The 12,450-nt window shown below is 36.9% G+C and overlaps 1 protein-coding gene across 1 annotated transcript in view; it reads left to right on the top strand.

The window, feature by feature from the left end:
- LOC121317352 (synaptotagmin-14-like) overlaps positions 1–10,712 on the top strand; it is a 61,071-nt gene extending 50,359 nt beyond the window's left edge. Inside the window, exons 6-7 of the mRNA XM_041253191.1 lie at positions 2,347–2,539; positions 7,564–10,712. Coding sequence (XP_041109125.1) covers positions 2,347–2,539; positions 7,564–7,877 — 507 coding nt within the window. The 3' untranslated portion in view covers positions 7,878–10,712. The remainder of the gene's footprint in view (positions 1–2,346; positions 2,540–7,563) is intronic.
- Positions 10,713–12,450: the final 1,738 nt, after the last annotated feature.

The following is a 12,450-nucleotide window of genomic DNA, read 5'->3' as shown; positions in this document are numbered from 1 at the left end:
TACTTTTGAGGAGACCAGTTTTGTGTCAAAGGTTTATTTCACGGACAGCGGTTCCACATTAATGTATTTGGATCACAGTGCTCAAGACAAACATGTCTTTCAAAAATCAAGACAATTATAAATGGCTGTTTTTGATTTAATGGCACCCCACCTTTATTTATTTTTTATTTATATTTTTTTTGGCGTTTTAAATTAAGCTTTATTAACACCTTTTAAATCAAAAACAAATTTTACTGTATTTGAATATAAGGCTATAACTCTATAATGAATGTACCAACACATCTGTGTAAATGTTTATTTACCGTTTAAACTGTCATACACATTTTCAATGAAGAAGTAGACTTGATTTCAACTTTATATTTTACTTTTGTATTTAATTCAAATTGTACATAGATTTTCATATTCAATTACACTTGTTTACAATGCATAAATATACTATAGAAATCAATCGAAGATCCTCTCAAGAAAGGTTCAGTGAAATGTTTTGTAAAAACAATGATTCGTTTACAGGCACAGTTTAAACATTTAAATCTTAACAGCCTTAATTGAAAGTTTTTTTTACAAGAAACTGTGATGTCTGAGTTAGGTTTATTTAATTAATATACTGCATATGTATGTAACAGAACTCTATAAATAGTGTAGAAAGTCTAGCTTTACAAAGAACCACATGCACGTGGGACCTCATTTACAACACTTTTAAACAGTGTACAAATCTGCACTTTTTCTGAAAGGGGACACACATTGAAACCATCAGTGCCAGTACATGTCATCTCCAGTTATCAAAGTCTTGCAAGTAAGTGACTTAGACTGTCTGTAGAAAGTGTTTTGTGTGTCAAGGTACCAAGCCTCTCCAGCCAAGCCCCCTGTATGGCATCTAATCAGAGCAATTCATATTCATATTACAATCACAGCTGGACACAAAACCACTGTTCTAACAGGCTGTGAATGATTGTCTGCTCTCACCAATTTATCTCTTAAGTTTTTACCTTTTGAGTATACATACAAAATGAGTGTATTTGGACAGCTGGAAATGTAATTGTCCTGCACCGCATGCAATACTAAGATGTTTTGTTTACTGGTTATTAGATGGCGCACTGTTTAGTTTGTTGTTTGCTTATAGCTGCACTGTTTAATACTTTTCTTTTAAATTTGAATTCGTACAATGAATTTGTAAAAGCCAGTGCAGCTGGAACGGTTGTCTAAGTTTAGTCTTGGAAAGAAATGTTCAGTAAAGCAAAGAAGATATGTTCTTGGACTTGTCTGGGTGCTTGATAAGCTATAATAAAATACTGGTAGGCTAATACAGATGTGATGTGGGATGCAGAACTTGATTTTACACTCTGTTAATTATTACTTTTTTACATTTTGGAAATTTTGAAAAACTGAATAGTTTCTAGCGGCTTAACTAAAAACAAAAAACAACACAGTAAAATGATGAATGGAATAAAATGTTGCAAACAAGGGTTATTTCAAAACTAAACCTGTTTGTCTTTCTTTATTTATCAGTGTTGAGCATGTAGGGAAAAAATCAATTGTAAAAAAAGTATTACACGTTTGAATGAACCTGGAAACAAATAAAATAAATGTGCAATGTATTGTCCTCGCCTTTTGCAATGCTCAACTACATCTACAAGGGAAATTTGCAGGACCTGTATCCTAACCTCAGTATTACTGTGCCTGTCATAGTAGGGTCATCTTTTCTGGCCTAAAAAGTATTATTTATTATTATTTATTATTTATTTCTACAATGTAGCAGGGACGTTTGACTGGACAACAGCAGATACCAATCATGCACCACATTTGTCAAAAACGGGATTATTCAGCTGTAATTGCAGACTTTGCTGTTGCGAAAGCAGAAAAGGTTAATTTCTAATTGTCTCTGTGAGTGTGTTTTGTTGCGATTGCTGTAGTAAAATGCAATATATTTAAGTGTCATTGTTGTTCTGTTTGAAAGTCCTGGTATGTAGTATTACTGGTAAGAATAGGGAAGAGGGGCCCCAGAAGCAAACTTTTCATGGGGTCAACATGGGATATAATTAAATGATAAAAACATTATTACTGTTCTATATAACAAATTTTAAAACTATATTTTAATGTTTTATTCCATTTGTATGGATTACCTGTAAGATAATAACAGGATTTTCAATCAAATATAAACAAGTAGCTATGGTGACGTCACCGGTAAATTATGAACATTAGTACTAGCGAAGATGCAAACCTTCCTTCGGTAATGTGTTCTGAACCTTCGAAGGTCCAAATGTACCCTTTCTTACAGCCCTAATGTATATAAGATGACGTATTAGTGAAATGCAATAACCCTTTCGTCTCCGTGTTCCTCTGTTCCAGCAGGGCTGTGACTCTCAGATAAGCACCTCGGAGATGTCCTGCAGCGAGACCACCTCGTCCTGCCAGTCTCTGGCGCACGGCTCCACCCCAGAGATCCTTGTAGGCCTCGTCTACAATGCCACCACTGGCAGGCTCTCTGTAGAAGTCATTAAAGGCAGCCACTTCAAAAACCTGGCAGCCAATAGACCACCCAGTAAGTAAATAAAGGAGCACTGCAAATGTTCAGCTTTTAAAACACTTTAAAACTGCAGACATATCTTACAGTACAGTATGTTTAACCCACAACTGCCACACTAAAGAAAAAAAAAAAAAAAAAAAGTTTTGAAGTTCTCTGTATGTATTGTGAAGTGTGGAAGCTGGTTGAAAGAACACAGCTGCAGCACAGCATCATTGTTCCCTAATCTGCCTGTTGTGTTACAGAGGATCGCTCTTTAACTTCTTACACACCACTTCTTTCTCACATGGTCTGGTCACCGTTGTGCTTTTATTTAAAGATTGCATTTGGATGGATATTTTATATGTTACAGGATAAATTGGGCTGATATAAACTTGACTACTTGTAGGCTGCTCAGTTAAAAGCGAGCTGGAGGCATAAGCTCAGTATTCCTACTTGCGGCATAAACATCTGTCAAACTGCATTATTTAAAACAGACGTTACATCAAACTAACTAAAAGTTTATTATAATAAAAAAGGCTCACACACACGGTGTTCTGTAATACTTTTAAAAAAGCACATAATCACATCACTGAGTAACAAAGGTTAATGGATATTTAAGAATGTTCTTTTAGAAACAGTTATAGGTTAATTTTAGTAATCTGTCAAAACCATTGAAATCCTATACTATATAATGACGCAGGCCAAATACAGTATAGTGATAGAAGGTATGTAATTAACTTACTCTACAGCACATATAGTATTTAACAGACTTTATTTCCTCATGTTGACTGTAAACATAAATCAGTTTGACAGGCCTTGCTGAAACTGTTGAAGAGAATCCATACAGCTTGTCTCTTTAAGGTCAGATCTCTATGTCAATTTCCAGGGGCCGCATGCTGGACATAAGTCTTGTTATTTAGATGCAGGGATGCCAAGTTTATTTTTATTACACTATGTGTATTAGATACAGGGTGATCCATAAGATGCCTTGTGGTTTTCTATATTGGATTGACATGGTAGTTGTACAGAGAGGACTCTGTTACCGATGTCTATAAGTGTTATTGCATTACCACCTCAAAATGACCATTCTTGGCCTAGCACAGCAATACAGGACAGTACTAGTAGAACTAGTGTCTCCACCTGCCTGGGGAATGGGTTTTTCAGAGCAGTGGCATGGCCAAGTAGTTTTCAAAACCTGCGTATTTAGAGTATTTATGAATATCATTAACTTTATGCAGTATATGAGTGATTAGGACTACATTATGTTAACAGGATTTTTATCTAGAACTCAAATATGCACAATTTAAAATGGTGTCTCTCAAAGCACTTAGATTTAAGATTTCGTTTAAGAAGTATTCACGAGTGGTGTTGTAATCTTGGCTATCCTGTTTAAATAATACAACTGCATCCCAAATTCATGCCCCCTCCCCCTCCCCCTCCCCGCGCTTTGTATTCTCACCCATCACCCATAAAGGTATGACCTTAAGCTTTAGCACGATTTAAGCATGAAGGAATACAAGCCAGCCATGTGGAACCACACAGGCTCAGCTTGATTCATCATCTCATTAGATATACCTGCCGTCCCTTCAGTTTAAAAAAAAAAATGTTTTTACCTTTTTTCTCTTGAAAAGTAACTGTTTTTTGAGCTGTTATCGAATCTTGTGAAAAGAACAGTGTTTACCTTGTTATGACTTTAATCTGTGATCCTCTCTCTCTCTCTTTCCTCTCTCTCTCTCTCTCTCTCTCTCTCTCTCTCTCTCTCTCTCTCTCTCTCTCTCTCTCTCTATCTATCTATATCTATATATATATATATATATATATATATATATATATATATATATATATATATATATATATATGACACGCCAACTATTTACATCTTGGTCATTGTTTCTTTTACTGCTTCCCAACCCTTGTTGTCAGATGGGCTGTTCTGTTGTCTAAAACACTTGATAGGTGGACAGGTTTATATAATCCGAGGTGAGTCTCCACTAATGGGTAGATGTTGTCTCTATGAATGTGGAACTCTGTCTGCTATTAAAGAGGACAACCCCTAGAGGGGTGTGTAGACATAATATAAACATTTGTATACTGTATTGATTCCAGCTGAATTTATGGAGTAGCACTTTCTCCTTGTGGATGTTGGTCACTGGCCAGTTGAGAAGATTCAGGTTGTTATACTGCAGGAAGAAAGGTGAGGGCCCTCAAGCTGTGCAATGGGGTGTAATAGAATAAGGCTGAAATCTCTCAATATGCACTGGATAGGCTTTTTGACCTTTTTTACTGCCATACGTGTCTGATTAGACTGGATTCGTTTTCACCTTGCAACACTAAGCCAAGATCTTTCAGAAACTAGATGCTTGCTGCAACAAGCATGGCCCAAATATCCAGTGTTGTAACATTACCATGTGGCAGGGTTACAGACAGCCACACTACACAAGCGATTGTCAGAGAAAGTATTTGTAAAAACAGCCTAGGCAGTGTTCCTAGTCACCTTAATCCTGTGCAACTTTTTAGGCAGTGTTTCAATTAGACAAACTCTGTATACAAATCCACAAGCTACACAAGGCATGGAATGAATTGCTCCACATATAGGGACCCTAACAAATAGCTAATGTAGGTCTTACTGATAATAGTGCTTAAAAACTGGTACAAACTATTTCTTGGAGCTCCAGCAAAATGCCCTTTAAAAGCCAGACCTGGACGATAGAAAAGTGCCCTGTATAATGGATCCCATCAAAAAAGCAAAACACTGCCGTTTAGCTTCACAGGAACTGTGGGTAGAATGTTTGATGTGATCTCAAGCTGCAGCACAGTGCTATTTCTAGCACAATGATTTATTTTCTCCATTAGTTGCATTAATTTTCCTAACAATTTAGAATGATTGAATGAAATTCCGCAATTTGATTCCCGATTTCAGACCACATCCACAAAGAGAATGCTATCTCAGGTCTTGTACGTTATCCATCCCTAGGATATCTTTGTGTCATTTCCCTTCACCTCCCTTCCAGTTCCCTACTGCTCATATCATTGCTTCATCAGCTTACCGAGAACACTGGTGTCCTGTTTGTCATGTGTGTCTTGATTGTGCTTCTAGAGCAGCTGTGATATGCTGTGCTGTGGCTGGCCCAAAAGCTTGCTTGGTGTTTGCTGGCACTATAGAAATGTGTGAATTGTATCAATACGAAAGTGTTAATAGATAGATGCCATTTTTTCATGTATTCAATTATTTTGAAACAGTTTTAAACTAGTATTATTATTATTATTATTATTATTATTATTATTATTATTATTATTATTATTATTATTAGCAGTAGTGATAGCAGTAGTGTTAGTAGTTGTATTATGTACAAGGGTTCTTGGATTTAAGGTGGTCCCAAGATTAAGACCAGTTTATTTAGTTTGTCAAATTACATTTAAGCAATTGGAAAGCTGTACAATTTTAGTTATTAGAACCTAAACCATAACAGTTGTCGCTTGTTGGCAGATCAGGTTAGCTTTGGCTTACTGGGACTAAACATTTCTATTCATGTAAATCTAAAGAAACCACTCCAAATATAAGTCTTAATCTTCATAGAATTAAAATACCCACACTGGGTTTATTTAAGTACAAGAAAAAAAATTGGTAAAACATGGTCTACTATCTAGGTTCCCCATAGCCTGTACAAAGATGCTGTCCACTGCCAGTGCCTGAATGCCTGAACATCACACAAAAGCATAAGGGGTATCATTGTCAGAAAGCTTACCAAGATGTTTTTTCTTTGATAAACTCAGAGCAAAATCTTTTCTTGACCTCAGTCATGGTTAGGCTAGATTTTGGATTGTGGGAAACAAAGTTACTATGGGGAAATCATTTCTTACAACTTGCTGGGTAAACTTTATCCTATCAGTAGCAATTTTAATAACAGATGTAAATTCTTATGAATTTCAGTAGGATTGCTTAAGAGTCACATCCGAATAACAACTGTTTTGTTGTAATTTTGTAATTATGTGTTTAGTCCTTGGCTAAAGGACTAAATAAATTCCTAATAAATTTAAGTGGAACACCACAGGAATACCAGCGCTATTGAAGTTCATACAAATGTGGGGCTATTTGAAAATGTAACCCATTTCTCTGGTACTCAGTACTAAAGCTCAAAAGTCTTACCATGTTAAGTGTTGTTAAGACAGATAATTACTTCATTTTGTGCTGCATGTCATTCTCAGTTGTTCCCATATATTTTTGATCTGTAATGTTCTTCCAGGAGCACTCATTTATGAAAGCAGAAATGATCCTGTCATCACAGTCAAAATAGATATATATATATATATATATATATATATATATATATATATATATATATATATATATATATATATATATATATATATACACATATACACACACACACACACACACACACACTGTAGTTAATGACATTGGTTGTGTTCTTGTGCAATGTACTGGTTTTCTCTTTTAGGAACAGCTCTTTAAAAATCTGTGTGGGCATGCTTATCTCCTGCATCTTACAACAGTTGCATGCAAATCTAATTGATTTTTATTATTTTTATTTGTTTTATTTTACAAAAGTATTGTGTGTTTAAGGTCAGTACTTTGCTTGCTTGCTTGTAGGACTGTATGATCTGGATTATTCATGTGAAATTCCTTTTGGAAAGATGTGGCTTACCGTAAGGGAAGCATATTAGCGTTGTGCTGTTCACAGAAGCATGTAAGTGACGCATTGTGCACTGAAACTGGTGTAACACTAATATGTTTCCCCAACTCGCTTATCAGACCTGAAGAGTCTTTGCAGAAGCCATATTTACTGGAATAGCTGGTAAATGGCCAATAATCTAAACAAAAACAACAGATAACCATACTGAACGCACATAATTGGATATTAAACAGGTAAGTACTGACATTTTAGGAAAATATAGATGATCTAAACATTCCTTTCGATGACGAGCCTTCTGTGTAAGCTAATGACAAGTATACTTTTTTGACTCTTTCAGCATTCATTAATATAAGTGAATATAACTGAATATTTTTTTATATGTCTCTAACTCTATTCTCCTCCTAGATACTTATGTTAAGCTTACCTTGTTGAACTCTATGGGACAAGAAATGTCCAAGTGTAAGACATCCGTCCAGCGTGGCCAGCCCAACCCCATCTTCAAGGAGACTTTCATTTTCCAAGTGGCGCTATTCCAGCTGTCCGATGTGACTCTCGTTCTCTCTGTCTACAACAAGCGGAGCATGAAGCGCAAGGAGATGATCGGCTGGATCTCCATGGGTTTCAACAGCTCGGGGGAAGAGGAGCTTAACCATTGGACTGAAATGAAGGAATCAAAAGGACAGCAAGTGTGTCTGTGGCACACACTGCTAGAATCCTAGGGAGAGGGGATAGCTTCTCTGGGTGTGGGATGTCGGGAGTGGGGGGGCGTGGCTTTACCGGCTTGGGTGAAAAAGCAGATACAAAGGAAAAAAACAAACAAGAACATGTGTGTCTTTATCAAACATGCTGACACCTTGAGAAGTAAACAAGCTGGGGGACCGACACACCCTCAATTCCTTAAGGGATCCAAGGTATTTCCTTGTGTATAAGTAGAGCTCTCTCCATATGCTGTGGTTGCAAAATGATGTGTTTTTCTGGCAAGGCAGCCCTTTGACCATGCAAGCTAGCAGACATGGCATCCATGATCCTCATGCTGGAGTGTAGAAATGTTTGTACAGAGTAGGAGGTTTTGACAGGGTGGCGATACATGTTGTCTTGTCCCCACATGGGTTGTGAACTAGGCCAGGTTACTAAGGTTTAGTTCCCTTTTTAAATGAATTTATTTTTTAATGTCAGCAGTAAGAGTTCAGCTCTAGCTCCCTCCAACAGCACAGCACACTGAATGTTGAGCTGTTCTGTAGGTAGATTATATTCTTCCCACTAAGAAGGATTCTAGCATATCATGACCTGGCCAAGAGAACAGGCTTGCTACACACTGAGCAACAATCCCCAAACTTTAAATACATCTCTTACACCTTTTTAATGATAAAGTTGTTATTTTTTCAGTTAGGACCACTCCCTGGCCTACTGTCTTATGTCCCAAGTTAAACCCCAACTGCTATAGATCCTAGAAAGGAAGGACAAGCTGCTAGATTTTGCATCTTTGTCAATGTGATGGTGCTGTTTTCCAATTTAACTCTTTCCTGTTGCTGATGCTTCCTCCTTGCCCACACAAGATGTTAGTTCAATAGGAATATTTTTTTTTTCATTAAATCAAGGAAAAGGGTATATATTCTTGAGCTGCTACTTATAACAGTAAGACTTAATCCAATTGTTCTGTTACATTATTAACAGTTTTAATCCTTAGGAGGCCACGTTGTAGGTGCTGATGTTCAATCTCTGCATGTGGCTTGAAACTCAAATTAGTCTTGGGTTTCAAAACTCCCTTTAATCAAGTACATTACTTAAAACATCAGGAGCCAGAAGTTTAACTTGAAATACATTGTTCCTCCCATATAGCTGCATTAACAGCACATATTGGTACACCTACAGACTCAGGTGTGACTCATCCATGATGTGATATGTTTGATTGCACCTGGTCATTTGCATAATATACCTAAACAAGGAACATTCTGAAACCCAAGACTGGGGCAAGGGCAATGCAAGTTTCAGGCCCATGTCACACCCTCAACTTTATCATGTGTTTCAAGCATCCCTCAGCACTCTGAGCAGTATACTTAAAGGATTTTAACACAGCTGTCGTGTTACCAGTTCAGTCAGTGGTTCTGGCCTTTATTAGAACTGGACCGAGAGCTTGCTCTGATCTCGTCTCTCATGTCTCCTAACTACGAGCTTAGCCTTGACTATGGGATAACCATCCAAGGGTTTAGAGATTTGCAATGAAATGTACTTGCACCCAAGTGCTCATTCAGAGTGATCAGGTACTGTAGCTCAGAGGCAATAAACATCAGCCTTCAGTGATTTTTTGACCTTTGATGGTCTGTTACTGGCAGAGGGAGTCGGTAGTGGTAAACACTTCGTTTCCAGATGTTATTGGTGGACCAGGAGACAACCCTAACACAGAGGTACAACTTGCAATTGCTCCTGCTATACTACTATATTTACTTCTTGAGGTTGTCTGACTGCAGTAGATTATTTACACTCTACACCAGTGGTCTTTCAGTAACATTCAGAAAGGTTAGGTAGTTTATTGTCTGCTAATAGTACTTTGATGGTTTGTGTTATTTGGTACTTTTTTAAAGCCACTATAAGAGACTGTTGTCATAAATGACATTTGACAGTCCGATCAGAGCAGCTTGTTAAGCATTGGCAGTGCTCTTTAGACAAATAGGTTTTGTAATAGGTGTGTTTACAACCCATACTTAATTAGAATGGTTTAGTTGTCTTCAAGCACAAAGGCTTCAGATTATACCTGCTTATATCCTGAGTACCACAATGCAGCACTGAAGCTTAACAGAGGCAGAGTTGGAGTATATATGTTAATTCACTTCTTATGTACTTGTGAGTGATAATTGTAAGCACATGGTTACTAAGCAATCGTTTAGTTGTTCTTTTTGGTAAGCCTTTTTATATGCATTTCTTATAAAGTAACATGAAACAAACAGTAGAATGCCAGGTCTTCTTTATTTTACACTTTCCTGAACTTTTCAGTCCTTTCAATCTTGAATAATTTTTCTCAGGTCTTATAATACAAAGCTACAATCTCACACAGCAGTTCCCTTAGGCTCACTTTCTCCAGTGGTCGCAGAGCTTTCAGAAGACATCTTCCAAAGCTCTATGTCTTCAGCGTCTTTTCACCTAATGATACAAGTCCTCGAATTGAATGACTGAGTTGAGTAAAGATGATAGTGACATGGGTGTGGAAGTGACGTCACTAAAGACCAAACCCACTGTTCCAAGATTTGGCAGGTTAGTACCTGTGAAGTTCAAAAATCCTGAATGATCTTGCTCGAGGTATATCATTCACTGCAACTGCTTTGATAACTCCAAGACCATTGGGGTAAGTATATGAGAGACATCTCCATTACAGTTACCAACAATTATTCAAGCAGTAACTCCAGTATATCCATAGTTTTTGTATGAATAGTAAAAAGTATAATTGTGCAAAAGGATAAATGTTCACCTTTCAAGCTAGAGCCTCCTTCTCCTAACTTGTCCACTGACTGTTGGAAAACCCTTGCTTACCACATAACTCTTATATTTAAGGGAATACCAATACCTTTACATTAATATAGGCTTTTATTTATTTTTATAAGCGTTTCAAAACCTGATTTACAAATGATGGGGAATAAGTGGGAAAGTGGTTTAAGAGTGGTTTGGCATCCAAGATTTTATGTTGGTCACTCAATAATATCTGCTTCATGCATGAAGCTACCAGGATAAGGTCTCCTGTATTAGATTCTTTTCACCTTGTAGTAATTCTGGTCTTTCTGTGTCTTTGTTTGCACCAAATATAGCAGCTCAGATGCTACAGTAGTAGTTTGTAGATAGTATACAGAATAAAAATAAGAAGATAAACAATACGAAAAATGTATTATCCCATCTCTCTAGAACACCACACTAATCTAAACAATGTGGCCAAGATATTGAAGAGAAGTAGTCAATTAGTCACTGTGACCCGGTTGGCTTGCGGTGATGTCAGACCAGGAAAAGACAGACAACAATACTTGGGTATGGAAACACTGACGTGCACGTTTAATAATAAAAGATTTGAACAAAACAAAATACTTCTCACAAAGTAAATGGCATGGTGGCCAAAACAAACAAGCAGATACAAAAACAAATAACCTGCTGGTTATTTGTAGCAATTGTTTTTATTCTTACTTTTTCTCGCTTCTCTCGTTCTCCACTCTGAACACCAACCTTGTTGAGCCAAAGCTGTGGGTTTTTTGTACACGTGACCATCTCCAGATGGCAATAATTCAATCGACGGTCACATTCTGCAGGAGTTTAGAGTGGATGGGAAATTTTAACCCCATCCATGCTGCGAAACAACAATAACAAAACATAGTGTTTTTAAAACACCAAACCATGCATTTAAATAATAATAACACCACACATACAAAATTATACACACACACACACACACACACACACGGACGGACGGACGGACGGACGGGGTGTCATAGTAAATACCAAAGTGGCAGAAGTCATTAATATACTGATACTGTGATGCTGGCAGTTTCCCTTCCTGCTGGGTCTCTGGCTTCCAGCTGCCCTAGCGATCCCTTCTGACTGTCCTTCCGCAGCTCTCTTTGATACTACCTATGATTGCATCAAGACACCCAGGGGGGCTCATTTCAGGAAGACTTAGGCTTATGCTTCATAATTTTTTTATTTGATGTATTTTATCATCTTACCCAGATAGAACTATTGAGCCTTTCAACTAATTTACAAAGAGGTCCTGGGGGACAGTCATGGCAGTATTTATACTACAGTTTATAAAAAAAATAAATTAAGAAAGAAATCGAATGGTTGTGTCTGATGATGTTGAAGAAGCAGGTCCCTATAATATGATTTCTCTAAGAACAAACTTGATTATTAAACTCAGCGTCTCAGTAGTGGTGTAGTATGCGGTGTTAGCAAGGACATGATTTTTGTATAGCATCAAAGTAACAAATCAAGTGTGGAAAAAATTAACAACAGTTGGAAAAAAAATGTAGTTTAGGATTCTGTTATAAGTGGTTATGTATTTGGAAACAGGTTAATAATTATGTTATTATCAGTGATAGATTTTTAAGATTTTTGCTATAACCTGTTCCTAAAAAGGAAACCCCAAATTAAAAAAAAATTCTAAAAAACTTGGAAATGTTTTTACTACAGATTAAAAGTTGACCTTTATTGTCTCAATTAATTTTACAAAATACAGTAAGCATCTAAAAATATATTTGATTATCGGAAGTGAAAATCTCCGCCTCTGTTTGGCTGTCCGCTATACATTCAAAAGCATTT

This window comes from Polyodon spathula, chromosome 6 (genome assembly GCF_017654505.1).
Source record: "Polyodon spathula isolate WHYD16114869_AA chromosome 6, ASM1765450v1, whole genome shotgun sequence".
Taxonomy (NCBI): Eukaryota; Metazoa; Chordata; class Actinopteri; order Acipenseriformes; family Polyodontidae; genus Polyodon; species Polyodon spathula.
Note: the sequence above shows the minus strand (reverse complement) of the source record. Positions and strands in the feature narration are given on the sequence as shown.